The sequence below is a fragment of the Gymnoscopelus braueri genome, assembly GCF_963280865.1.
Source record: "Gymnoscopelus braueri genome assembly, chromosome: 18".
NCBI lineage: Eukaryota > Metazoa > Chordata > Actinopteri > Myctophiformes > Myctophidae > Gymnoscopelus > Gymnoscopelus braueri.
Window position 1 is genome coordinate 46,263,197 of NC_137618.1, and position 26,591 is coordinate 46,289,787.

Consider the following 26,591-nt stretch of genomic DNA (forward strand, 5'->3'; position numbering starts at 1 on the left):
TCCTACCGGAACCACTGCCGGTTATAAAATTATAGGCTTAGGAATGCTACAAAAACAAAAAAATATCCATGAATTCAAGTCTTCATGGGGTGACTAATCGCTAGAAAAAAAGTCATATTGGGGGTGAACTATCCCTTTTAACATTTATTTTGAAGTGCGACATTTTAAATCAAATCTATTATAGATTCAAACTAAAAAGTCTCCTTAACGTGCATGCCAGAATGTGGCCATTAGTAACTTAATTAATTAAAGATATACAGTCAGGGAGTACTAGGGAGCAAGACTGGCCACTACCATCCAACAACAAAAAAACAAATTTGCATGTTAGATAAATCCATCCATTCATATATTGAAATAATCTTTCCTCTGAATCCTCCTCCACTCATCGTGTTGGGAGTGCTGCTCCGTAACAATGCGTTCCGTTCCACTGGTGGCCGTGATTTATATTGCAACCACATGTTTCAACCGCTGACAATGAAATGTCCTGGATTCAAGCACGCCATGATGAAACCAATAGTAGAAATGTGTTTGTGTGTGTTATCCCAGTTCATTTTAATTATAGTAAGTAGTAAGTACGATTGCAATCTCCCAAGTTTCATTCCAAATGTGTTGATGATCAGCAGCATGTGTTAAAATGAAAATTCTTTCTTTCGTGACAGTTCTTGGAGAGCGTATTGGCAAGCCCAGATTCACCATCAAAAACACCTCACGTAAGTATTGTTTTTGCATTGGCGTGTACACACAGTATACTGTCTTTCAGACATAACCAGGAATGCTATATCCTGAAATGGAGTGCACTGTAATCTATCAGCTAATGTTTAATTTATGTTAAGGTTGTTGTGTGTGTAAAACAGAAGACAAGGCTACTTTCGACATGCGACACACCGCCATACGATGAAGCATAAATCACGCTTAACTCATTAAGACCTGAGGCCGATTCTGCAAATGCCTTCTTATATCAGTAGAACCTTTTTAGTGCCAAGGACCCCCAAAATGTATTTGGCTGCGGACCCCCCCATCTGAAAATGTTTTGTGCCAGGGAATTTTTTAAGATTTTTCAAATAAATGTTCAAAAATAGCAGATGTACAAGCTTGCAGCGCGGCACAAAGCTTGTATATCTGCATTTTTTTGTTGTTGAGGTCTAAACCAGTGGTTCTCAACCTGTGGGTCGGGGGGGGGGGTCCCCAGATGAATGTGAAGTGACAATTTAAGGACCTTTAAGACCTTTTTAATACCTAAAAAAAAAGAAAAGTAAAAGACCATTACTGCATCAAAAGTAATCAACAAACTATACTATAAAAACTGGTCAAACATTGGCCAAATTGTCAAATTATTTAAGAAAGAGGCAAACATTGTGAAAATGCCCACAACGTTGCGAGGCTATTTTCACAATATTTATCTGTGGAACCGAGTCAAACTAAATTGAATGCCTCGACTTCTACATTCCAATTGCTTATCAGGATGGGGCGTCCCCAGTTCAAATATGATTATTTTGGGAGGTCACAGCCTGAAAAGGTTCTAAACCACTGTTCTAAATCCTTAGAGTTTTCTGAAAAACGTACGTTGCTAGGGTATTTATAATAGCTAAAATAAAATAAATGACACCGATGCTTTCCCGGTTTTAATGGGGCAAGGCTATTGCGTCTTCGTGCGGTGGAGTGTCATAATAAATGAATACGCTTTTTTCCGTTGACGTGTCGCATAGCACAGACGATAAGAGACCTCCGCCTAATCTACATTTAAAACCAGTGCTAACAAACCTACGCACACTGCTTTGAAGACCAGTGGTGGAAAGTAACTAAGTACATTTACTTAAGTACTGTACTTAAGTACATGTTTTGAGGTATTTGTACTCTACTGGAGTATTTCCAATTTTCAATACTTTTACTTCTACTCCACTACATCTCAGAGGCAAATATTGTACTTTTACTCCACTACAATTATTTGACAACTTTAGTTACTGGTTACTTTTCAGATATAAATTATGACATTATGAAACATACATTAACCACTTCAGGCCTATTTTATGCATAGGCTATTTGAAAATAGCAGATCTACAAGCTCACAAAAACAAAATGTTGTGAGCTTGTAGATCTGCTATTTTCAAACATTCAAGTACTTTTACTTTTGGTACTTTAAGTATATTTTGATGCCAATACTTTTCTACTTTTACTCAAGTAAATGTTTAATTGCTGACTTTTACTTGTAACAGAGTACATTGCAGTATTGATACTTTTACTTAAGTAAAACATTTGAGTACTTTTTCCACCACTGGTGCTAACAAACCTACGCACACTGCTTTGAAAACCGATGGACCGCCTAATATCTTTGCCTTGGTTCTGCGTTGCTTTTGTTATTATTATTATTATTATTATTATTTGTATTTCCCACACCGTTTTAGCCCATGCATTGAATTTAGATGTCAGACTTATCAGTGGGGCAGAGATCTCTGATCGTCTGGCTACCCGAGACTATTCCCGTTGCGGGTTTATCACAATGTTTTTTCTATTTAATTTTAATATATTTAATTATCATCCTTTAGCCACTTAGGCCTGAATTATACCTCGTTGTGCGCTGGGGCTTCGATGTACAAGCTCACGGCGCGTCTCCCGCGCAACGCTTCGTGGGCTTGTGGATCCGCTATCTTCGCCACGTGACACTGGCTATATGACAAGCTATGAATTAAGCACTTAGGCCCGGGCTATTTTTGAGAATTTTCTCCTATAACAAAATGCCCAGAATAGGGACAGCGGGGGTAATGTGGTTATGCGTTGTGATGGGTGGGCAAAACAGTTTTTTGTGTCACTGTTTCCTTGTATAATTGACGAGGGGCTGCCTGTAATCATTTCCACTGAAACAGAGGATGACGTCCTGTCACACTTAATATGCCCTCAGCCATACGGTATAGGCCTAATAGTAAGAGTAGAATGGAACGCTGTTAGGGATGGGACCATATGAAAATTACATGTCAAGATTATTGTGGCAAAAATAATTGCGATTAACGATATTATCGCAATATAATCAAAATATGCTTCAAACTTAACACATTGACTGCCAAGATATTAAACATAGTTTTCTATCCCCACGCCAGCGTAATTACCTTAAATCAACGATCGTCTTGAAACGATGTGGAAGATACATTGTGTAAAAAAAAGACACGAAAAAAAGTTCCTGTGAGTAGGCGGAGGGATCTGTGAATCCACAGGGACAATAACGTTCCAACCGCGATCCGCCATTTTGGGGCGAAGCCCACAACGCGTTGCTTTGCAACGCGTTGCGAGCTTGCAGATCGGCTATTTTTGACGAATCGATTTGTGTAGAGTGAAATAAGAGCGTACCAAATGCCAAAGGACTGTTTTATCAGGTATAGAGACTTTAAGTGGTACTGAATTTACAGCTAGCTCAATGAAAGCTAGTTCATCCTAGTGTATGACAGAGGACAATTCCACGATAAATTACTATCTCTGCGATACGATTATTATCGTGAGTGTTATTTTTATCACGGTAAACGATAATAACGATTATCGTCCCATCCCTAAAGGCTGTTATAGTAAACCAACAAACCGGCCAAATGCTGGACATGTATTATATTTTCCTTGTAAATAGAAAATAACAGACAGCTGGTCTGTTGGAACAGCATTGTTGAAAAACAACAGAAGGGTCAAACATAATTCAAATATCTGCGTGTGCGTGTGTGTGTGTGTGTGTGTGTGTGTCTGTGCGTGTGTTTGAGATACCCCCCCCCCCCACACACACACACACACACACACACACACACACACACACACGTGCACACTCTTGCGTGAGGTCTCTTTGCGAGTTATTCTTTTAGCTTCTTCTTTCATATCTTATTATATTTGAAGCAATTCTTAATGTTTAGTTTGGTTCTTTCCATAACGTAATTGTCCAGGTGAAAATAAATATATATATATTTTTCATATCCACTTCAGTGTTGCCATGCCACTGTGAGTGGACAAATGCAGAAAGTTGAAAAAAAATCTATTAAGCCTCAATACAATGGATCGTGCCAAACGGAAGTGCGTCTCAGGAAGTTGACCTAATATTCCGAGCACTCCAATCAGTCAGACAGACAGACAGACAGACAGACAGACAGTAAGCCCGTGGTTCTCTATGCCCGGTGAAAACCTCACAATTTCTTCCATCAGAGAGAAGTCGGACCTTTTCATTTTGCGGGGCTATTGTAACACATCACAGCCCCCTCTCCCCATCCATGCAGGGGGAGAGATTAGCACATGTCCATGCGTCTGTAATTATAGCTGCAGTTCTCATTCAGTGGATCCTTAAATGATTAGCTTTCACATAAAGCCCGTGCTTGTGAAGTACAAGGGCACGACTCCCTCAATTAAAAGAAGGGAAAGTCACTTCTCACTCATTTCACCGCTTTGAAACCTTAATCCGTGGAAAATGTGAGCTTCCTCCCCTTTTCTAATATGAGATCAAAGGAGTTATGAATAGCATTACACGTTCCTTGCCACGATGTGCCGAAGCTGCTTAAATTTGCATTGTCAAACTGAAAGGCCTGCCATGAGAACACTGAGTTAAAAGGTTTTTAGCACACAATATTAGTCAGTGTTTTTTTTCCTGCCTGAGCTCTGATCCTCGTGTAATCACGCCAGTCTTGCGGCAATCTTGATTTTTTTTTTTTTTGGAGTATCTCTAATTCATTGCACCAATGATGTGGAATGAGAAGAAGAAAAAAAAAACGAGCCCCTCAGATGTCCTGAGGTATTTTTAGACGCATTAGGTATGTAGGCTGTTTCAGATTGGCCCTGCTGCTCCCAAGATGTTTCAATCATAAATAATTGACTCCTTTCAAGTAGCTTAGGACTCATGATTTTTTATCTAAGGGGGATAATAACACATTTTACCAACCTATTTTGCTATTCTACTCGCTCTCTCTCTCTGCTAATTTAATCCATTGAGACCGGGAACGCATCTGTGTCATTTTAAAGATTTCTTTGGCTATTCAAAAATGGCAGATAGACAAGCTCATAGCGCGGCACCGAGTGCCGCGCTATGAGCTTGAGATCTGCTTGAGATCTGCTTTTTTTTTTTTTATCGTGGAAAATGTGTGCAAATCTTTAAATATGTATTTTTTTAAAGTGAACATTTTTAACTCTGTTACAACTTCTGGGGGTCCCTGGAACAAAATATTTTGAGATGGGGGTCCACGGCCAGATACATTTTTTAAAAAACTGTTAGGATTTAGAAGACATTTTGTAGAGTCCCCAGATGCAAAGATTTGAGTTACAAATGTTCGCTTTGAAAATATATATATTCAAAGATTTGCACAATATTTTCACAAATTTTAAAAAATAGCCCAAATAAATAAAAAAATTACAGAGATGCGTTCCCGGTCTAAATGGGTTAAATAATTTTTCTGTAGGCATTTAATATTTGTGAGGTATGTACTGTACGTGCTATCTCTTCTTTACCAGACATGAACAATATAACCCCATGACTGCTCTTTGATATCTAGGCCTCATAAAATTATAATTAGCTTCGCAATTAATATTTATGTACCCTATTTTGTGTGTATTGGGTAAAAGTCAAGGACCGCTACCTTTTTGGTTAGCCTTCAACTTCTCGCCCTAATTAGGCTATAGGCTACCTTCTGGACAGTTGCTGGACGGACGGAACTTGGCCAGCCTTGTAGCTCGGGCCCCGATTTAACGTATTCTCCACAGCTCTGGTGTTTGGAGGAAATATTCCATCTGATCCCATGTTGAGGAAGGAATAAGCCCTCCAAGTGAACATATCCAGAGCCATGCTCCTCCCTGTCAGGCCCTATCCAAGATGATACCCCACACACACGCATGCGCGCGCAGTCGCGCACACACACACACACACGCGCGCACCACACACACACAAAACGTAGGAGCGCACAGATCCTGCAAGAAGCGTGCAAACACACAATCCCTTAATGGCCGAAGGGACCGAAAGGGAGGTGTCGGAATCTGGCACGCACGCTTCAGCGATCTGTTTGTCGGCGGTCACTGCAATCCCCATCCAGGGCCCTGCGCCTGCTCTCTCTCTCTGGCCCCGGGGCACCGTGGGGGGGGGTAGGGGGGGGTAGTGCTCCCGGTGACGACTTGAATGGTCTCGATTGGTCCTCACTGTGACGTCTTTATGCATTTAAGTAAAGGCAAGCCGCTCCGGCTTCCTTCTTTCACTTCATCTTGGCCCGTGTGTAACGTAAATCCCAGTATTTCTGCATGAAATCCCCTGCTTGTACCTTCGGGGTATATTCTGTACGTGTGTGTGTGTCTGCCCATATACACCGTATGCATGTCTATGTGCATGTGTGTGTTGTTATGTGAGGTCTGAGGGTTATAGGCAAACACCCGCGTTCACAGTCATGAAGTATTGTCCTCATACGTTTAGTATTTCAACGTTTCAGAATCAGTATAGACTTTATTGTGACATCCAATGCAGGTGTAAAAGAGTGGGTAAGTTCCTCTCTCAACATTGCACTTACAGGAAGAGTTAGAATAGAGAAAGAGATAATATCAGTGTTGCCAGATGGGAAGTTTTCAATTATCGAACCGGAGGCGTAAAATGATCGTATTTGAAAGAAAACTATCGTACACAGCCAAAAAAGATAAATCACAGGTGTAAATATGTAATAATAAAAAAATATGAGCGTATTTAGTGTAATAAACAACCTTGTTTGAGACTCCTACGTGACAAAAAAAACATCACTTATGCTGCGTGGAAGCAGTCAACTTCCTGTACCTTACACAAATAAAAGCCTGAAACTAGACTGGAAAGACGTGACCGGTGTTTTTAATGCCTCCCAAGTACAGATCTAGGGTCAGATTGACTGATTTACTGACTTATTTTGAAAAGCCAAACCGAATTCCAAATCAGCAGTCAGGGAATATAGTAAATTCACTCACTTTTTTTGTGAAATGGCGAAATTATCGCACATTCGGGCATTTTTTTTAATTATTGATCGTACATCGTACAGAGGGTAAAATTATAGTACAAATACGATAATTATCGTACATCTGGCAACACAACAACAAGGTACAAAGTCGAATCTAATATAAGATGCATGATTAAAAATTAGCAATGGATGGATGGCACTATGGAAGGCAGAGATGCTTATCGCACAGGGTGGAAAACATACCCAGCATATGAAAATAGCAGCAGGCATATAAAAATCACAGTTTCTGTAGTGCAAAAACTACAGTATATCATTTGGCAAAAAGGGGAAAGATGTTGACTGCAGCAAACAGCCTCAGTACCAGTGTCTGTGATGTTTATGGTTAGATGACTGCACGACGAGGGAACAACCAATATCAGCAGGCAGTGAGAAGACGAAAAAAACAAAACATTTCCAATATTTGTGAAAAGAGAAACGTTCCAATAACATTATCGTTCATTTCAGTTTCCAGACTTGAACCGGTGTCTCGGTTCGGTGACTAAGCCTATCTGAGCCTCCTTAACACAGGGTTGTGAAATGAGTTGTCGGTGTATACAGTGGCTTTTCTGCTGTTATTAATTCCTGAGTGGTGCGCTGACTTGGGGATTCCCTGTTATACACCAGCCAGTCTGTGTGTGTGTGTGTGTGTGTGTGTGTGTGTGTGTGTGTGTGTGTGTGTGTGTGTGTGTGTGTGTGTGTGTGTGTGTGTGTGTGTGTGTGTGTGTGTGTGTGTACGTTTGTGTGGATGGCGGGGGTGAGTGGTTGACATTAACCCTTTGTTTCATCTCTGACGTGGGGAAACGAAAGGTATTGATGACAGCCTTCCAAACGTTGAAGCGGTGGGGGCGAAAGGTAATAGGTGAGAGAGAGATTGCTCGTCAGTGGTCTACGTCTATACGGTTTGCACGTTGGTAAAACTGGAATCCCCCCGGACATGACGACGGGGTTTAATGAGCGATTCCAGTGAAACTTGAATGGTGTTTGATGGCCAGTGGTGTAAGGTAACGCAGTACATTTACTCAAGTACTGTACTTAAGTACAATTTTGAGGTATTTTTTTACTTTACCGGAGTATTTCCAATTTTCACTACTTTTACTTCTACTCCACTACATCTCAGAGGCAATTATTGTGCTTTTACTCCACTATAATTATTTGAAAACTTTAGTTACTAGTTACTTTGCAGATATACATTTTTACATTATAAGACATACATTAACCACTTTAGCCCTATTTTATACCTAGGCTATTTGAAAATGGCAGATCTACAAGCTCACAACGCATCGCACCGCGATGCGTTGTGAGCTTGTAGATCTGCTATTTTCAAACATTTTAGTACTTTTACTTTTGGTACTTCAAGTACATTTTGATACCAATACTTTTGTACTTTTACTCAAGTACATTTTTATTTCGGGACTTTTTACTTGTAACAGAGTACTTCTACATTGCAGTATTGATACTTTTACTTAAGTAAAACATTTGAGTACTTTTTCCACCACTGTTGATGGCGTTTGTTTTTGTCTCGGTTGAATTTAGGGCTGCAACTATCAACGGTTTTCTATTGATTAGTTTTTCAGATTAATCGAATAAATTCATTAGTCTGATAATCGCTTAAGCCATATTTTCCAATTTGTTGTACAATGGCGTCGTGCAAAAACAGCTGATCCACAAGCTCACAATGCATGTGGAACCTTTATTTTCGGTATTTCTTTAAATGTATTATTTTGTTAAAATACCTGTTTTAATGTCGATTAAATCGATTCGTTAACTGTTGAATCATGTTCAAAAGTCTTATACGGGCATCATTTATTTACCCCCAGAATTGCTGTCAGTCGACTGCCGCAGGTCTAATCTGATCCTCATCACTTCCACGTCTCTCACATAAGGTTTTCATTGTGCACCCATTCACCATATACGTATACTGTAGGCTGTCTTACTACAATAGGTCACGCTGGGCCCTAGTATTTCCCAGTAATCTTTGTATTTACATTAACCAATGTTTAACCTATAGAGTTTTAAAAGCCATCACTCAGTTGGACCCGTAGCCTTTTCTGTTTGGTCCACTAAACAGTCAGCCACACAGTGTTTCACCATGACGAAAAAAAGATTGCACAGCTCATTTCCTACTTGAGATATGACTTGCATTTAAGAGCTGGAGGGACCGAGATATTGACTGATTGAAAAGTCTGTGGGCGATTGGCTGAGTGCTGCAAATACATTACTCCCCATTGTGGGCAACTAAATGGAAGAATAAGATGGAGAACTGCGTGTACCATAGAGATGTAGACTGGAAATCATGCTGGAGGAAATGCATTGGAAGAAAGATTGCTCTAGAAAGCCAGTATGTCTTAATAATACCGTAAGCCTATATGACTCCTTTTCCCCGAACGTTCACCCGAACCTTTGCTCGCTTTACTCGATCTGGTCCTCTTTCACAGGAACATTGGAGCCCTTAACATACCAAATAGGACCTATAATGGTATTTTTGGGGGACACAAAATATGTTTCTATAATGGGACACGTTTGCCATAGATTTTGAATTTTAGATAGACGAATATGACTGCTTGTTTTGTTTTGTTCAGCCATTCTTTTGTCCCACAGGAAATTGCAGCACAAATCCAACTAAATCTTTTTTTTTTTTTTAACTGAGCTCTACCCTGCATCACACATTTCTCTGAGCAATGCATTTTGTCCATCTGCAAAATAATACATATAATAATCCATTAAGACCGGGAACGCATCTGTGTAATTGTAAGATTTCTTTGGCTATTCAAAAATAGCAGATCTACAAGCGCATAGCATGAGCGTGTAGATCTGCTATTCTTTTTTTTAAATCATGGAAAATCTGTGCAAATCTTTGAATATATATATATGTTTTAAAGCAATAATTTTTTACTCCGATCTGTGCTTCTGGGGTTCCCTGGAACCACATATTTTGAGATGGGGGGGGGGTCCACGGCCAAATACATATAATTTTGGGTGGTCCTTGACATGAAAATTAACATACTGTAAGGGTTTAGAAATCATTTTTAGATATGTATTTGGCCGCGGACCCCCCCATCTCTAAATGTTTTCTTCCAGGGACCCCCTAGAAGAAAGGATCTGAGTTACAAATGTTTGCTTTAAGAAAGTATATATTCAAAGATTTGCACAAAATGTTCAAGATTTTTCAAAAATAGCAGATCTACAAGCTCATAGCGCGGCACTCGGTGCCGTGCTATGAGCTTGTAGATCTGCTATTTTTGAATAGCCCAAAGAAATCTTAAAACGACACAGATGCGTTCCCGGATTGAATGGGTTATAAATGGGTTAATGTATATGGACTCTACTAATCCTCCACCCCCATACAAACCCCCCCCCCCCTCACAGAATTCACCTTCTTCCCAATGAGCGTGCTGCTGGTGGAGGCGTTCTACGGGGGGTCCCACAAGCAGCTGGTGGACCTGCTCAGGGACCACGTGGAGGGCTGCGTGGCGTACACGCTGCCCGCCAAGAAGTGGCACTGGAGAGCCCGGACCGCCGCCCTGCACTTCATGCAAGCCATCCCGGCCAGTACTGCGTACAGGTACTGCTATACCGTTGAACATAATACAGAAGAGTGGTGGGAAATTATTTGGTAACACTTCACCTAAAGGTGGGGTCTATAGTGCATTATAACCACATTTATAATGCATTTTAATGCACTTATAAGGCACTTGTTATAAATGTTTATAATTATGCATAACGACTTATGACAAGGTTTATGAAGTATTATAACTTTTAATAACATAATGTATATGTGCTGGTCATAAGCACATGTACATTATACCTACCAGGTAACACTTTACTTAAAGGTTGGGTCTATAATGCATTATAATCAAATTTATAATGCATTATAATGCATCATAATGCATTATAAATGTGATTATAATGCATTATAGACCCGACCTTTAAGTAAAGTGTTACCAAATATGTATTTATGTATGTAATGTACCGTACCGTATCTACAAGTCTAAGCTGCTGTGTTTTTTGTTATAATTTAACAATAATACAAATACAAATACATTAATAATAATAATAATAACAACAACTCTACATAATTATAATCACAATATATGAACTTAGTATTTGTTCATCATAATGACATGCCTTGTTAATTATATGATAGATAAATAAATACATAAATACATCTAAACAAGCTTTAACCACCTTAGCCCTATTAGAACATTTTCAAAAAATTGCCGATCTACAATCTCGCTCCGTTCCCGATTATTGCTGTGGTAGGCCTACACTGAGATTTGAGTAATTGAAAATATCCCGTGGCAGCCATCCTAAGAGCACTACTTTAATCACTCCCAATCAGAAACCGAGAAGAAGCCATATCATGTCTTTTGACTGTAAAACGCGAGTAGCGGTATTCATGAGACGAGATATATCGCTGCAAGCCCTTTGGCCTTTCACTATCCCCTTCAACGTTGTGTTGTTTTTTCACTCCTATCAACCGGGGGAAGGACCCAGCATTATAACTGACTGACTCATCCTTCATATATTGGCTTTTGAAACAGGGCTTTGTGCAAAACTAAAACTCACCATTTAGCTGCACAGGGGGTTTATAAGTCTTTTTTTCTCTTCTCTTTTCTCAGTCCTGCAGCATCCGTTCCTCCAGAGAATAGGGAACATTAGGTGATCTAATATGCCCGCACAATAGAGTCTCCCAAGTGGCTCACGAACCACCACCGCCACAATTGGGGGGGCTCCACACACTTTGATGAGGCAGAGTCACATTAGAAACGCAACTATACCGTAGATAGACGAAAGAAAAAAATAATGCTGTAAGTGTTTCGTTTTTTTTATATTTTTATATTAATTATTTCTTTTTGCAGATTGTAGGCAACCCTTATTTATTATCAATGTAAAAAGGAAGTGATCCCCGAGAGTGCTCTGAAATCTACACGAAAATACTTGAATACTCTGAATGAACAACGTCCCTCAACTTTTCTTTTTTTCCGGGCCTGAAACATTGATCATTAACCACTTCTTGAACCCCAGCATCCCTATTCTGGGTGGAACATTCTCCAAAATATCCAATCTACAAGTATGTAGACCAGCTATTTTTGGTGATTTGAGAGATTTGGTGTAGAATGAAAAAAAGAGCGCACCAAGTAGGCTATTGGCGACTCATGTTCAGTATTTGTTGCAAGTTGCAGACAGTTTGCAGGATAACTTTCTTTTTACATTCGAGTGATTCTCCTACACACCTGTCGCTAAGATACGCAAAGGTGTGTGCATTGGCCATTGGTTTGTAACCCTTTTATTACAAAGATGTGTGACAGTAGGACATTTCAGTGTTGCACTTTCAAGGATACTTGGAAATATCGTTTTTAGAAAGTTATTTATGGGTTTTAGATTTTTCTCAGTTAGACAGGCCCATTTACTAGAAGGTTAAGATAAAAATCAACTTACCGGTAGTGATGCTAATGGTAGCAATATGCACCTGTTCTTCCACACATAATCACACGCACGCACGCGTACACACACACACACACACACACACACACACACACACACACACACACACACACACACACACACACACACACACACACACACACGCTCTCACACACACACATGCGCGCGTGCGCACGCACACGCTCACACACACACACGCGTGCGCGCTCACACACACACACACACACGCACGGCTCTCACACACACACACACACACACACACACGCACGGCTCACACACACACACACACACACACGCACGCGCACGCGCACGCGCGCGCTCACACACACACACACACACCGCACACGTAGGTACATGTTGCGTAACCTAGATATCTGGCTTTAATCCCGCTTTGTCATCTCAGAAACAGAAATTGATGAGGCGGAGAGAAAGAGAGAGAGAAAGAGAGAGAGAGTGGGCGACTGATGATCAGTCTCATGTACAGTATAGGGTGGAATTCCAACTTGAAAAGGTCACCAGTCAGAATGAAGACACAGGTAGACAACTCACATCTGTAGTGAGTGAGTGGTTAGGTAGGTATGCTGCTGCTGCTGCTGCTGCACAGTGGAGCACACAGATGATCTCAATCACTATGTTGCCTCGTCGTTCGATGGATAGCATACGTAGCTAATCCACAAAGTGACTGGCACACAAACCAAGCTAATCTGTGTGCGCTTTTAGGTCTGCTATAGGCTCTATGCACAGCAGCCATATTGTGAAGACATTCACAGGTGTTACCAGTGATACTAATGAAGGCTCTGTTCCATTCTGGTCAAACAGAGTCAGGGTGCTGATATTGTTGCATGTTGACTCACTGGAAACACTCTGCTACACCAGTGGGACTAAAATGTGGGTCCAGGGACCCTCATGGTTCCTTAAGGGGTTTCCAAATGGCCCCTTACGGGTGGGTAACTCTGAGAGTGTACAAATGGAACCAAATGGATCCATTTGGTTCCATTTGTACACTCAGAGTTAATTGGGGTTGTGGAAATTGAAAAATCTGAGAACCACTGTGCTACACAGAGCCTTCATTAGTATCATTGGTAACACCTGTGAAGGAAGTGATAATATGGCTGCTGTGCATAGAGCCTATTTGTCCTCCTTTTGAATAGAATATATATTTTCTATAATGACATAATAGCAACGCCACTTTGAAAGTGAATTTAAACATGCATAATATATTTCTTACAAAAACTTACAAAAACTAAGTTCACATTTTATTGATCACCACATTCGGTTATGTGTTTTTTTAAAATCCACTTTTCTCCCTCTCCGAGAAGAGCATAGTACACTTAAAATGATAACATTACTAAAAATAATTAGTACATTTATTCACAGGAGAGGTTAAAGCAAATCTTTCCTGCCTGAGTTTCGCGCCACGGATCCCTTAAGTAAGTCCTGCAGGTCTGAGCGTCTTAATTCTTAACTACACAGGATGTCCCATCGGACTATTCTTGGCAGGGAGAAAGGTAAAAATAGAAGAAGTCTCATCTGGTTTGAGTCAGAGCGCCGCAGCATTACCGAGGAGTTTAGAGAGGGTGGAGGGTGATGTCTGTTACATGCAGTCCTGCAGGCCCTCTTCTTTTTTTTTTTCAGGGTTTGATCGAAGGGTCCGAGTGGGGCCAGGAAATTGGGCTAATCCCAGGTCTGAAAGGCACGCGGTAGGGGGGGGGGAGGGGGGGACACGATCTTAACCCATTCAGACCGGGAACGCATCTCTGTCATTTTCAGATTGCTTTGGTTATTCAAAAATTGCAGGTCTACAAGCTCATAGCACGGCACGAGTGCGCAAATCTTTGAATATATGTATGTTTTAAAGAGAACATTTTTAACTCCAATCTGTGCTTCTGGGGGTCCCTGGAACAACATGTTTTTGGGGTCCTTGACATGGAAAAGTTGGAGCACCACTGATATAGCAACATACTGTTAGGATTTATAAAACATTTTTAGATATAAATCTCAAAATGTTTTGTAATAGGGATCCCCAGGAGCAAAGATTTTAGTAAAAAATGTTCCCTTTAAAAAAAAATATATATATTCAAATATTTGCGCAAATGTTCAAGATTTTTCTAAAATAGCAGATCTACAAGTAGATCTGCTATTTTTGAATAGCCACAATATGGATAAAGTGGTTACACAGATGCGTTCCCGGTTTGAACGGGTTAACGATGGCTCGTGGACCCCCGCCACATCAAAGCGGGTTTCGCTCGTGGGTTTGAGAAAAAAAAAAGAAAAAAAGAAAGAAAGAAAGAAAAATTGCGACTGGCTCACTGATGAAGAACCGAGCCAAGTTTTGAAGAAGAAGAAGAGGAGGAGGAGGAGGGTGGCGGATGGGGTCACTTAGGGAGATAGACAACTTCAAAGAACCCCCCCCCCCCTCCCCCCTCTTTTTTCGGAGCAGCGGTATACGGCTAAACGGCACAGAGGAGCCGGAGCGATGTATGATGATATGTCTGTAGAAACGCTGCTTCTGTGGAGAACGTGGCAACATCATCACCTGACGGGGTGCAAAAGGGAGACCCCCCCCCCATCACGTTACACCTCTGAGACAAACATTGGTTTAACCCATAAAAATAGCAGATATACAAGCACCGAGTGCCGCGCTACGAGCTTGTAGATCTGCTATTTTTGAAAAATGTTTTTTTATTTTTTATCTTTGAATATATATATATATTTTTTAAAGCGTTAGGGTTTAGAAAACATTTTTAGAATAGGCCTCAGGTCTTAATGGGTTAACCCATTCAATCGCGGGAACACATCTACAGAATGTCTTCTAAATCCTAACAGTTTTCTGGAAAAAAAAAAGTATGTTGTTGAAATTTCATTTTGTTTTTTTTAACGTTAGAACCCAAGATATCATTTGAAGATTTGCTGCTCCATTCACTTCTTGTTTAACTTATTACTGAAAAAGGCTGTATCTCGGCTCCTGAGCACTTTTTTTTTACTTTGTATTTTTGGCAATTATGTTTTTTATTTCATTGGCACTGAATGAGTTAAGAAATAATTCATAGATTTGCTCAAATGTTCAAGATTTTTCAAAAATAGCAGATCTACAAGCTGCCGCGCTATGAGCTTGTATATCTGCTATTTTTGAATAGCTAAAGTCTAAAATAATGGTTATAGCTAAAATCTAAAATGACACAAATGCGTTCCCGGATTGAATGGGTTAAAAATTATCATGCTTAATTTATACTCCGTCGTACGATGGTGTCGTGTGCATAAAATAGCATAAAATAGCCAATCGGCGTGCCATACTGGCGTGCAACAGAGTATATAAATCAGGCTTAAAGGAATAGTTCACCCAAAACATGATTTATTTTCTATCAACTACACATCCCCATGAAGCCTTGAATTCATGGAGATTTTTTTGTTTTGGTCGCATTCCTGAGACAATAATTTGATGACCGGTGGGAGACTGAAAGAGTCTACTTTGAGTCTCCTACTGGATACATTAGCATCTTACCGCCGGTAATCAAATCATTGGCTTAGGAATGCGACAAAAAACTAAAACAATCCATGAATTCAAGGCTTCATGTGGTGTGACATTGATAGAAAATAAGTAATTTTTTGGGTTAACCTTTGGTTTGTCTGCCGGTTGGTCAGTGTGAGCGATCGCTTTCAGTGAAATCTGATGTACTTGCAGTGGTGGAAAGTAACTAAGTACTGTACTTAAGTACAATTTTGAGGTATTTGTACTTTACTTGAGTATTTCCAATACTTTTACTTCTACTCCACTGCATCTCAGAGGCAAATATTGTACTTTTACTCCACTACAATTATTTGAAAACTTTAGTTACTAGTTACTTTTCAGATATGAATTATGACATTATGAAACATACATGAACCACTTTAGCCCTATTTTATACCTAGGCTATTTGAAAATAGCAGATCTACAAGCTCACAACGCGTCGTGATGCGACGCGTTGTGAGCTTGTAGATCTGCTATTTTCAAACATTTTAGTACTTTTACTTTTGGTACTTTAAGTACATTTTGCTGCCAATACTTTTGCACTTTTACTCAAGTAAAATTAGAATTCTGGACTTTTACTTGTAACAGTGTATTTCTATATTGCAGTATTGATACTTATTTCAGTACTTTTTCCACCACTGCGTACCTGTCAGGATACTTTGGCTGTCAACAGATAGCCTGACAGACGTGGCTCTCCAAGTGTTGCTAACTTGAAGACAAGGCATGACGTTTTCTGTATTCATTGTAGCACAAAAACTAGCTTATATCCACTGGCCATGATATCTCGTGCATTCCATTAATCACCTGTCACTTTAACTAACCAGACATTTGGGTCTTTTTGGGGGGAATTAAAAAGGACCTCGGATGTGCCAGAGGGAGGGCTGATAAACTGAGAAAGGGACCCAGGCAGCCCACCACAGCCAAATGTTATGGATGGTATTAATTCATTAAGACCGGGAACGCATCTGTGTCATTTTTAGATTTCTTCGGCTATTCAAACATAGCAGATCTACAAGCTCATAGCGCGGCACTGAGTGCCGCGCTATGAGCTTGTAGATCTACTATTTTTGAAAAATCGTGAACATTTTTGCAAATCTTTGTATATATATATATAAATATATATATAAGCGAATATTTTTAACTAATTACATTTTTACATTTTTTAAATAAAACGTATGTTGCTATATATCAGTGGTTCTCAAACTTTTGAATGTCAAGGACCCCCAAAATGTATTTGGCCGCGGACCCCCCATCCCAAAATATGTTGTTCCAGGGACCCTCCAAAAGCAAACATTTATATTCAAAGATTTGCACACATTTCCACAATTTCTTTTTCAAAAATAGCAGATCTACAAGCTCATAGCGTGGCACTCGGTGCCGCGCTATGAGCTTGTAGATCTGCTATTTTTGAATAGCCCAAAGAAATCTTAAAGTGACACACAGCTGCGTTCCCGGTCCTAATGGGTTAATTCTCTGTTATTTCAAGCCCACATCAGTGACTAACTCCATTTGGTTCACACAGGGTGCTGTTTGCCAGCTCCGTTCTGAACCTTTGTGAGCTGATGGCCCTCCGCCCCGACCTGGCAGGGCTCAAGAAGATCCTCTACTTCCATGAGAACCAGCTGGTCTATCCCGTCCGCAAGGACCAGGAGCGAGACTTCCAGTACGGCTACAACCAGGTCCTCTCATGGTAAAAAAAAATAAATGTGTTCCAAACTTAAAGGACGACTTCACCCGTTTTCAACTTATCTTCATATAATTGGTCCTCACCAATAGGAATGGGTATTGGCAAGAACCTCACAATACGATACGTATCACGATACTTGGGTCACGATACGATTATATCACGATATATTGCGATACGCGATATATTGCGATATATTGCGATATCACGATATATTGTGATATATTGCGATATCACAATATATTGCGATATCACGATATATTGCGATACGATACATACTGCGATATATTGTGATATATTGCGATATCACAATATATTGCGATATCACGATATATTGCGATACGATACATACTGCGATATATTGTGATATATTGCGATATCACGATATATTGTGATATATTGCGATATCACGATATATTGCGATATCACGATATATTGCGATACGATACATACTGCGATATATTGCGATATATACATATATCACAACCACATATTGTATATATATATACACTACATATTGAGTAGCTGCAGATCAGTGATAGGTTCTTTCATAAAGCCTGTATATGCAAAAGCAGATTAATATTTTTTTTCCCCAAAATAAATTGCGATATGACGGCCTGGAGTATCGATACAGTATCGCGAAATAAAATATCGCGATATATCGCGAAATCGATAATATTGCCCAGCCCTACTCACCAATGCTCATTATAATATGGTACATTTTGTGTCTATTCGCTCAGTGTCTCAGAGGAGTGCTGTGGGCAGTTTAGAAACCCGCCTACCAGTGACATCATCGATGGGGAATCCAAGCTAATAGAAACTGCAGGGTTTCTGTTCCTGTGAAGTTAGCATGCTATAATGGAAGCCATTGTTCTCGCGTTAATACAAATCTAACCTCGATCTCCAGGCTTTTATTTTTTAGTTTTGCTCAAAAATAAGAGCCTGGACCAGCCTGTTGACGTTCCTGGAATAGGAAGTGTTTCATTTCCCCAACCAACCAGAGTGCAGTGGGCGTCGCTCCAAATGTTGTGACGTCAGGGCCCTCAATGTTGCACATAGGGGAGGAGGAGGGGCATGGGGCGGTGATGATGTCACTGGTGGGCGGGTTTCTGAACTGTCCACAGCCTTCGTATGAGACACAGACCAACTGCAATTATTATTCTTTTTACTATTTTATCATGAACATTAGTGAGGAACAATTATATGAACATAGGGTTGAAAATGGTTGAAGTTGTCCTTTAAACCAGGGTTTATACTTCATTGCTCGCCCTCGGTATCGTGTCGAAAATAGCAGGTCTACAAGCTCACAACGCTGTGCATCGCACCGCGCTGTGATCTTGTAGATCTGCTATTTTCAGTGTGCAACTCTGTTGCATGGCAGCCTATCACAGCTACCACCTAAGGTCCTGGTGGCAACAAAAGAAAGAAAAAAAGGGGCCTGTTTCACGTCTGCGTATCCATTATCGTAATGCAACTCTTGCTTTTAAGCTCATAAAAAAGAGAGAGATGTCAAAGTGGAACTGTCCCAAGTAACAATAAGCGGGGAGCAATAAACAATGAAAATTAAGCGTACGCATAATTACCCTATTTGTTTGTACACAGAGAAAAGAAACACACTACTCAACTGTAATAGTTTGTCTTAATGAGCATGTCAGGGCGCACATGATTGGTTAATTACTGTGGCCCGACATGATGCTCTCTGGGTAATTGAAGTCACTCTTGTCGTGGCGGCGGCGTTGTCATTAATCAGAGAGGCTAACAGTAAAGAGAGAGGCACTCTAAAAGAAAACTGATTGTTGTTGATCTGCATAGGGCAACATGTCAATAACTCAGCTCCGCGCGGTGCACTCCATCTAGTTTAATGTCATTAAGCCATTAAGACCGGGAACGCATCTGTGTGTCATTTTTAGATCTCTTTGGCTATTCGAAAATAGCAGATCTACAAGCTCATTGCGTGACACAGAGTGCCGCGCTACGAGATTGTAGATCTGCTATTTTTGAAAAATCTTGAAAATTCTTGAAAATCTTGGAATACATATTTTTTAAAGCGAACATTTATAAACATTTAGTTCCAGGGACCCCCAGAAGCAAAGATTTGAGTTACTAATGTCCGCAAAAAAAAAAGAAAAATCAAATATTTGCACACATTTTCATGATTTTTCAAAAAATAGCAGATCTACAAGCTCATAGCGCGGCACTCGTTGCCGCGCTATGAGCTTGTATATCTGCTATTTTTGAATAGCCCAAAGAAATCTAAAAATGACACACAGATGCTGCGTTCCCGGTCTTAAAGAGTTAAGCCAGTCAAATATGGCAACATTAAATAATATGCTACTCAAAGCGAATGGATCATTAAGAGACGTTTGATTGGATTGAAGCCAGATTGCTCGGCTAATTTGAATTATAATGCAGTCTGCCTTTTTATAATGAAAGAGAACGGGAGTCCCATTTAGGGGCCCACTGATGAACACTTGCAGCGCCTGAGCAAAAAAAAAGCCCCAATTTGTACTTAATAGCAGATCTGCAAGCTCACGACAACGTGCCACGTTGTTGTGAGCTTGTAGATCTGATATTTTCGGACGAGTGAGGGTCCATTTTTGGTTCCATTTGTACACTCTCAGAGTTACAGACCTGTAAGGATCCACAACAGGATTTAGAGCAGGTAGACTAACTACAACCAGTGCAGATGTGTCAGTTATATTGTATTAAATAATAAAAGAGTATACTGTAGCCGCACACTCGTAGCTGCCGATGCTAATTTTATTGTGGACACGGAGGTAATTTTTGGTCATTTGTCTGTCTCTGTGTCCATAATAAAATGTGCAAATGTCGGCGGCTACGAGTGTGCAGCTGTACCCTTTTAGTATTTAGTGTTTAATCCGTTGTTTATAGCAGTGGTTCTCAAACTTTTTCATGTCAAGGACCCCCAACTTGACACTTATTAGCCCGCGGACCCCCATTTGAAAAGATATGCCAGGGACCCCCATAAGAGAAGATTTTTACGGCTCTCTAGCAGTGATTCTCAACCATTTTAATTTCAAGGACCCCCAGTTTGACATGCATTAGGCTACGGACCCCCATTTAATGGCGTTTATATCTCTGGGACCCCAATTTATATTGTAAAATCGATGTTAATTTAACTCTGACAAATGGAACCAAATGGACCGTTAGGGTCCATTTGGTTCCATTTGTACACTCTCGGAGTTACAGACCCATAAGGGTCTATTTGGTTGGTTCCTAACTATCCATCATTTAGCTGGGGACCCCCTGGAACTCCCTAAAGGACCCCTGGGGGTCCCGGCCCCCACTTTGAGAACCATGGGTTTATAGCACCTCACAAGGACTGGTGTGCTGTGCACCTATTGATAACCAAGTTATATTATATGAACTCATTAACCGGCCAGAGTTAAAACCTTGTCTATATACAGTAGCTGCCCTTGCCAGCTATTCCAAGCGTCTTCACCTACCTTTGAAAAATCATAGAATATTATTCTTCACAACGACCCACCCGCCGATTGCTTTAAAAGATGTAGTAGAGTCTCGTAGAATCTGAGGGGAAAAAGCATGCCGTCGCGATTATCCGTTTCATAGTTATTGGCAATCGAATGTTTTCACCAAAAAGCAACAGAAAGCAGAGAAATTTCATATGAACATGCAAGATATTAACATTGCAAAAGGGAAACAATATGGACGCTCTCCCTCACGTGTGCAGTTAAAGCCAGCCAATTTGGCTCATTCAACCAATGATTCAACCCCTCTTTACCTGCCTAACATTCATAGATAATGATATGATAATGTACGTTCAGCCACAGAGAAATTGCAATTGCATTTGACTGGTGGGGACATAAAAATACTTCATCAAGTAGAAAAAACAAAACAATATTGACTTGTATGTAATGTGATGTTTTGTGTGAACCCATAGTCATATTGTTTACAGTAGTTAGACCCTCCAGAAAAATGCGATTATGCGATCGCAGAATTTACCGCATAATCAGTAAAATGGCGCATAATTATGGGGGGGTAATGTTTTTTCTAAAAGGCCGCATTGCATAATATGTGCATCGCATCGCATAATATGCGCTTCGCATTGCATATTTCCGCATATTTCGCAACTTTTCACATATTTCGCATTTTTCGCATATTTTGCAACTTTACGCATATTTTGCAACTTCCCGCAATTTCACCGCATATAATTGCAAAAAAACCCCGCATATTTCATCGCAAAATCAAGGATTTTAGCCCGCATAATCAAGAGTTTTAGCCCGCATAATCAAGAGTTTTAGCCCGCATAATCAAGAGTTTTAGCCCGCATAATCAAGAGTTTTAGCCCGCATAATCAAGAGTTTTAGCCCGCATAATCAAGAGTTTTAGCCTGCATAATCAAGAGTTTTAGCCCGCATAATCAAGAGTTTTAGCCCGCATAATCAAGGATTTTTGCCCGCGTTTTTCTGGAGGGTCTAAGTAGTAGGGTATCATATCACTAAGATATTTGGCATAAATGTCGAGGTATGACCTTTTGTCAATCATGCAGCCCTAGCGTGCATGAGCACATGCACACTTACTACCTAGACAGTTTGTTTACAGATTGATTTACATACCGTACAGATTGGTTAAAATTACGTTGTATTGCAGCTTTAAGTTTTAAAGGTAGGGTAAGTGATATTTTTTAGCAAAAACAAAAAGGGTTTTGTTAAAAGGTTAAAGCACTATATTCTGATAGTACTCGTTGCTATAGAGCGTTTGTTCAATAACAGGAGAAAAAAATATCACTTACCCTACCTTTAACCCATTAAGACTGGGAACGCATCTGTGTCATTTTAGATTTCCTTGGCTATTCAAAAATAGCAGATCTACAAGCTCATAGCACGGCACCGAGTGCCGCGCTATGAGCTTGTAGATCTGCTATTTTTTGAAAAATCATGAAAATGTGCAAATATTTGAATATATATATTTTTTTAAAGCGAACATTTAATAAGTCAGACCCCCCCCCCCCCCCCCCCCCTCCAGCTTAGTGGCAGACGTGGTGGCGTTCAACTCCGCCTTCAACATGGAGTCCTTCCTGTCCTCCATCGGCACCTTCATGAAGAGGATGCCCGACCACCGGCCCAAGAACCTGGCCGGCCTCCTCCGCCCAAAGTGCCGTGTGCTCCACTTCCCCCTGCAATTCCCCCATGTCACAAGGTCAGTGTCATCGTAACATCCTCCTCCCCTGGCTCCAGTCATTTAGCCTTTGAGGGATAACCGGACCCACTGATTAAAGAAAAGCAACCAGGCCCGGGCCGCTTAATCCGGCCCAGAGAGCTTGATAGAGTTTGGGAAAGGAAAGGCTACGGTTAATGGCAGTCTGCGAAGATGCGTTAGAAGTCAAGATTAGTGCAAACGCAGTTCTAATGTGTCGTTTTCCCCAGGGGAACCGTCACTGTCCTGACCTGCTGTGTGTGTGTGTGTGTGTGTGTGTGTGTGTGTGTGTGTGTGTGTGTGTGTGTGTGGGCTCTTTCACTGCCATTCACTATAGCCCAGACTGCCAGGGTTTTGCGATTTTCTTACCTTTTCAAGTAGTCACAGAATATTTATCTCCAGTATGATCGATCCCCTGATGGTTGCTAATCACTGTGCTTCCGTGAAAGGAAGAAGAAATGTCATTGCGATTCCCATTCGCTTGTTATACCCAGTTGAAAATAGTATGTTTCGCTCAAAAATACATAGTAAAACACAGGAGCCGATATTCCGAATATTTCCCTAATACTTTAAACAGGAAGTGAGTGGAGCAGTAAATCTTTGGATTACGTTATCTCCTGGTTCTGTGTGAGAAAAAATAATAATATATGTATTAATATTTTTTTTAAGAGACGTCAAAAGATGTCATTGGCAGGGTTTGAGTTAAAGGTAGGGCAAGTGATTTTCTTTGTTTAAAATAAGTGTTAAATAGCTCTATATTCCGATAGTACTCATTGCTATATAGAGTGTTTGTTCAGTAACAGGAGTCTCTCCAGCTCTTTATTGAACAGAAAATGCATTTTCTGGTCGGGATACCTATTTTATCCAATCAGGACAGAGAACTCAGTCAGGGTACAGATTAAACAAGTGAAATTGGAAAAAAAGTGAAAGTGATGACACAAAGAAATGAGCAGACAATGTTGGAACACTATAAAAATTAAGCTGACTTTTTCGCGGCCCTCACATCTAGGCCCGATCCGAGGTTGGTCCAGACAGCACTGGCCTAGTCACTCTGCACACACGTCATGCGAAGTCCGGCCCCTCTGGCCTCTCCTCTCCTCTCCTCTCGGCTCCGCTCCTCTCCTCTCCTCTCCTCTCCTCTCCTCTCCTCTCCTCTCCTCTCCTCTCCTCTCCTCTCCTCTCCTCTCCTCTCCTCTCCTCTCCTCCCTCCCCGCTTTGCTTTGCGGCCCTAACCTCTAGTCCCAACCTCCCAACCTCCCTACCTCGGTCATTAGGCCGCCTGTACTGTGGGTAACCATGGCCATCATGAGGCAGTCGAGTGTTGTCACAGAAGTCTTTAGGGAAGCTGTTATTGACCATGCAGGGGCTGTTTGGGTTGGCTGTCCCACAGGGTCCATGTAGCATGGATTGACGCAGAGTGACGCAGAGTGGCTCCTTCTGTGGGTCAGGTATGTCTGCTAGTACACCGCCACTCTTTGAGTTTGCCGTAGTTGTGATAAAGAGGTCAAACTTCCTGTATATGGTTGCTATGGCAACCTGCCAGATCAGGCTGAGGGTCTGATAGGCAAATCAGAGAATCAATCAAGCCGAGAGTCTGATCACAGATCGAGGTGAGGTAAGATGCCTAAAACATAGCCATAGCTCTGATCAACAGTCTGTGGCAAGTTTTGGGGAAAATGGAGTGATCCTGTGCTTGCGTATCCCGCACAAACTTTCGGAGCTTTTATCAATTATATAGTAGTAAATAAGATAAATGGGTACTCTCTCCTGATTGGCTGAAATTGTGTCACCTGCCTGAAAATGTATTTTGTTTATTAAAGAGCTGGAGAGACATGGAGAAGACCCCTGTTATTGAACAAACACTATTCTATAGAAATGATTACTACTAGAGCTTTAACCTTTAACAAAAAAACTTTTGTTTTAACCAAAAAATATCACTTGCCTTGACCATTCTCGTTCTGGTGTCCCTATTTTGGGCATGTTAAAATCGCTGATCTACAAGGCCACAATGTGTCCCATTTTGAGCTTGTAGGTCGAATATTTTTGGCACGCAGCACTGTCGTACGACCAAGTATAAAAATAGGGCTTAAATGGTTAATGGAGGAAATCGCAAACGTAGCATCTCATGCTACCTTTTTGAGATAAAGGAGGCTATTTTCCCTATCAGAAAATGTTTAAGGCTTTAGAGCAAATGTTCAACCATTCGTACTTTGAACTTGAACAACGTGTCGCATCGCGACAGGTTGTGAGCTTGTAGATCGGCTATTTTCAAAAATTTTAGTACTTTTACTTTTGGTACTTTAAGTACATTTTGATACCAATACTTTGGTACTTTTACTCAAGTACATTTTTAATTCCGTACTATTACTTGTAACAGAGTACTTCTACATTGCAGTATTGATACTTTTACTTAAGTAAAACATTTGAGTACTTTTTCCACCACTGCGTGAGGAGTTGCCTTCACTCTTAACTACCGCCTACAGTAGTTGACTTTTCCCCAAATAGAATTATATGCAACGTAATGAATGATAAAACAACTATCCTGGTGGATCCGGGATTAGATCCAGGTTCCTTCTTTATAAACTGTCGTCTCGGTTCAGCGGAGAGGGGTGGTGGTAACGTTTTTATTGCCCCGTTCCAAAACAATGCACTATAGCGAAACAGGCCCAAGGAAAAAAGTCCTATATATAAGCTCCACGGCGAAAAGGCTCTGTTTCTCATTAAGGGTCCAAATTAACAGCAGCCACTTCTTCTTCCACATGAAAACGACAAGATCATAACACGGCCCCGGGATTTGTGGAATATCAGCGCTGAAAAAACACTACAAAGACGTTCACATTAACTCATTCAAACCGGGAACGCATCTCGCGTCATTTGAGATTTTTTTGGGCGATTCAAAAATAGCAGATCTACAAGCTCACCGAGTGCCGCGCTATGAGCTTGTAGATCTGCTATGTTTGGGGGAAAACTCAAATCTTTGCTTCTGGGGATTCTACAAATGTTTTCGTATGTTGCTGTAATATCAGTGGTTCTCAAACTTTTTTCATGTCAAGGACCACCCAAAATGATATGTATTTGGCCGCGGACCCCCATCTGAAAATATTTTGTTCCAAGGACCCCCAAAAGTTGTAACACGAGTTAAAAATGTTCGCTTAAAAATATATATATATTCAAAGATTTGCACAAATTTTCACGAAAAAAAAAAAAAGCTTGTATATCTGCTATTTTTGAATAGCCCAAAGAAATCTTAAAATGACACACAGACGCGTTCCCGTTCTTAAAGGGTTAATCCTTGAATGAGATTATTGGCAAAAATCAGGTGTGAGATTCAGCTAGCCCACCGACCGTGTATATAGTGTACCCCATGGGGATATGGTTTTGGTCGTGCCACAGCGGGACGTTCTGTTATGAAATAACGCCGTCGTGCTCGTAATTTTTTTTCTTTTTTGGGGCGTGCTCTGCATTTCTGGAATAAAATCATAAAAGAAAAAAAAAAGAAAAAAAAATCATAAACGCATCATGGAGTTTTTTAAAGCAATTTGGGGCTGTGTCTCCTTTCAAGCCGTGCCATTCTCAGGGGTGACTGAATACAGAGGGAGAAAAAAAAAGATGAAAGGCTCACCCAAGTGCACATATTGTTACGAGCAGTACTCTCGTGGCGTATTATTGCTAATTATTTAGGCCCCAGTCCCCCCTTAGGAGATGCCTTGTCCATGAAACTCTGTGTGTGAGAGTGTGTTGTGTGACCCCCGCCTGCAGTAATTGTGTGTCACACAGGCTTTATTTTTACGGGCCTTTTCCCCCTCGTGGAGGGGGCAGCGAGTGT

The 26,591-nt window shown here is 40.7% G+C and overlaps 1 protein-coding gene across 1 annotated transcript in view; it reads left to right on the forward strand.

Annotated features, from left to right (window-relative positions):
- Positions 1 to 664: 664 nt before the first annotated feature.
- Positions 665 to 26,591, forward strand: part of gtdc1 (glycosyltransferase-like domain containing 1) — a gene marked incomplete at its 3' end in the record, with an annotated part of 68,948 nt that continues 43,021 nt past the window's right edge. Inside the window, exons 1-4 of the mRNA XM_080412263.1 lie at positions 665 to 710; positions 10,317 to 10,512; positions 17,426 to 17,593; positions 22,595 to 22,768. Coding sequence (XP_080268389.1) covers positions 10,334 to 10,512; positions 17,426 to 17,593; positions 22,595 to 22,768 — 521 coding nt within the window. The 5' untranslated portion in view covers positions 665 to 710; positions 10,317 to 10,333. The remainder of the gene's footprint in view (positions 711 to 10,316; positions 10,513 to 17,425; positions 17,594 to 22,594; positions 22,769 to 26,591) is intronic.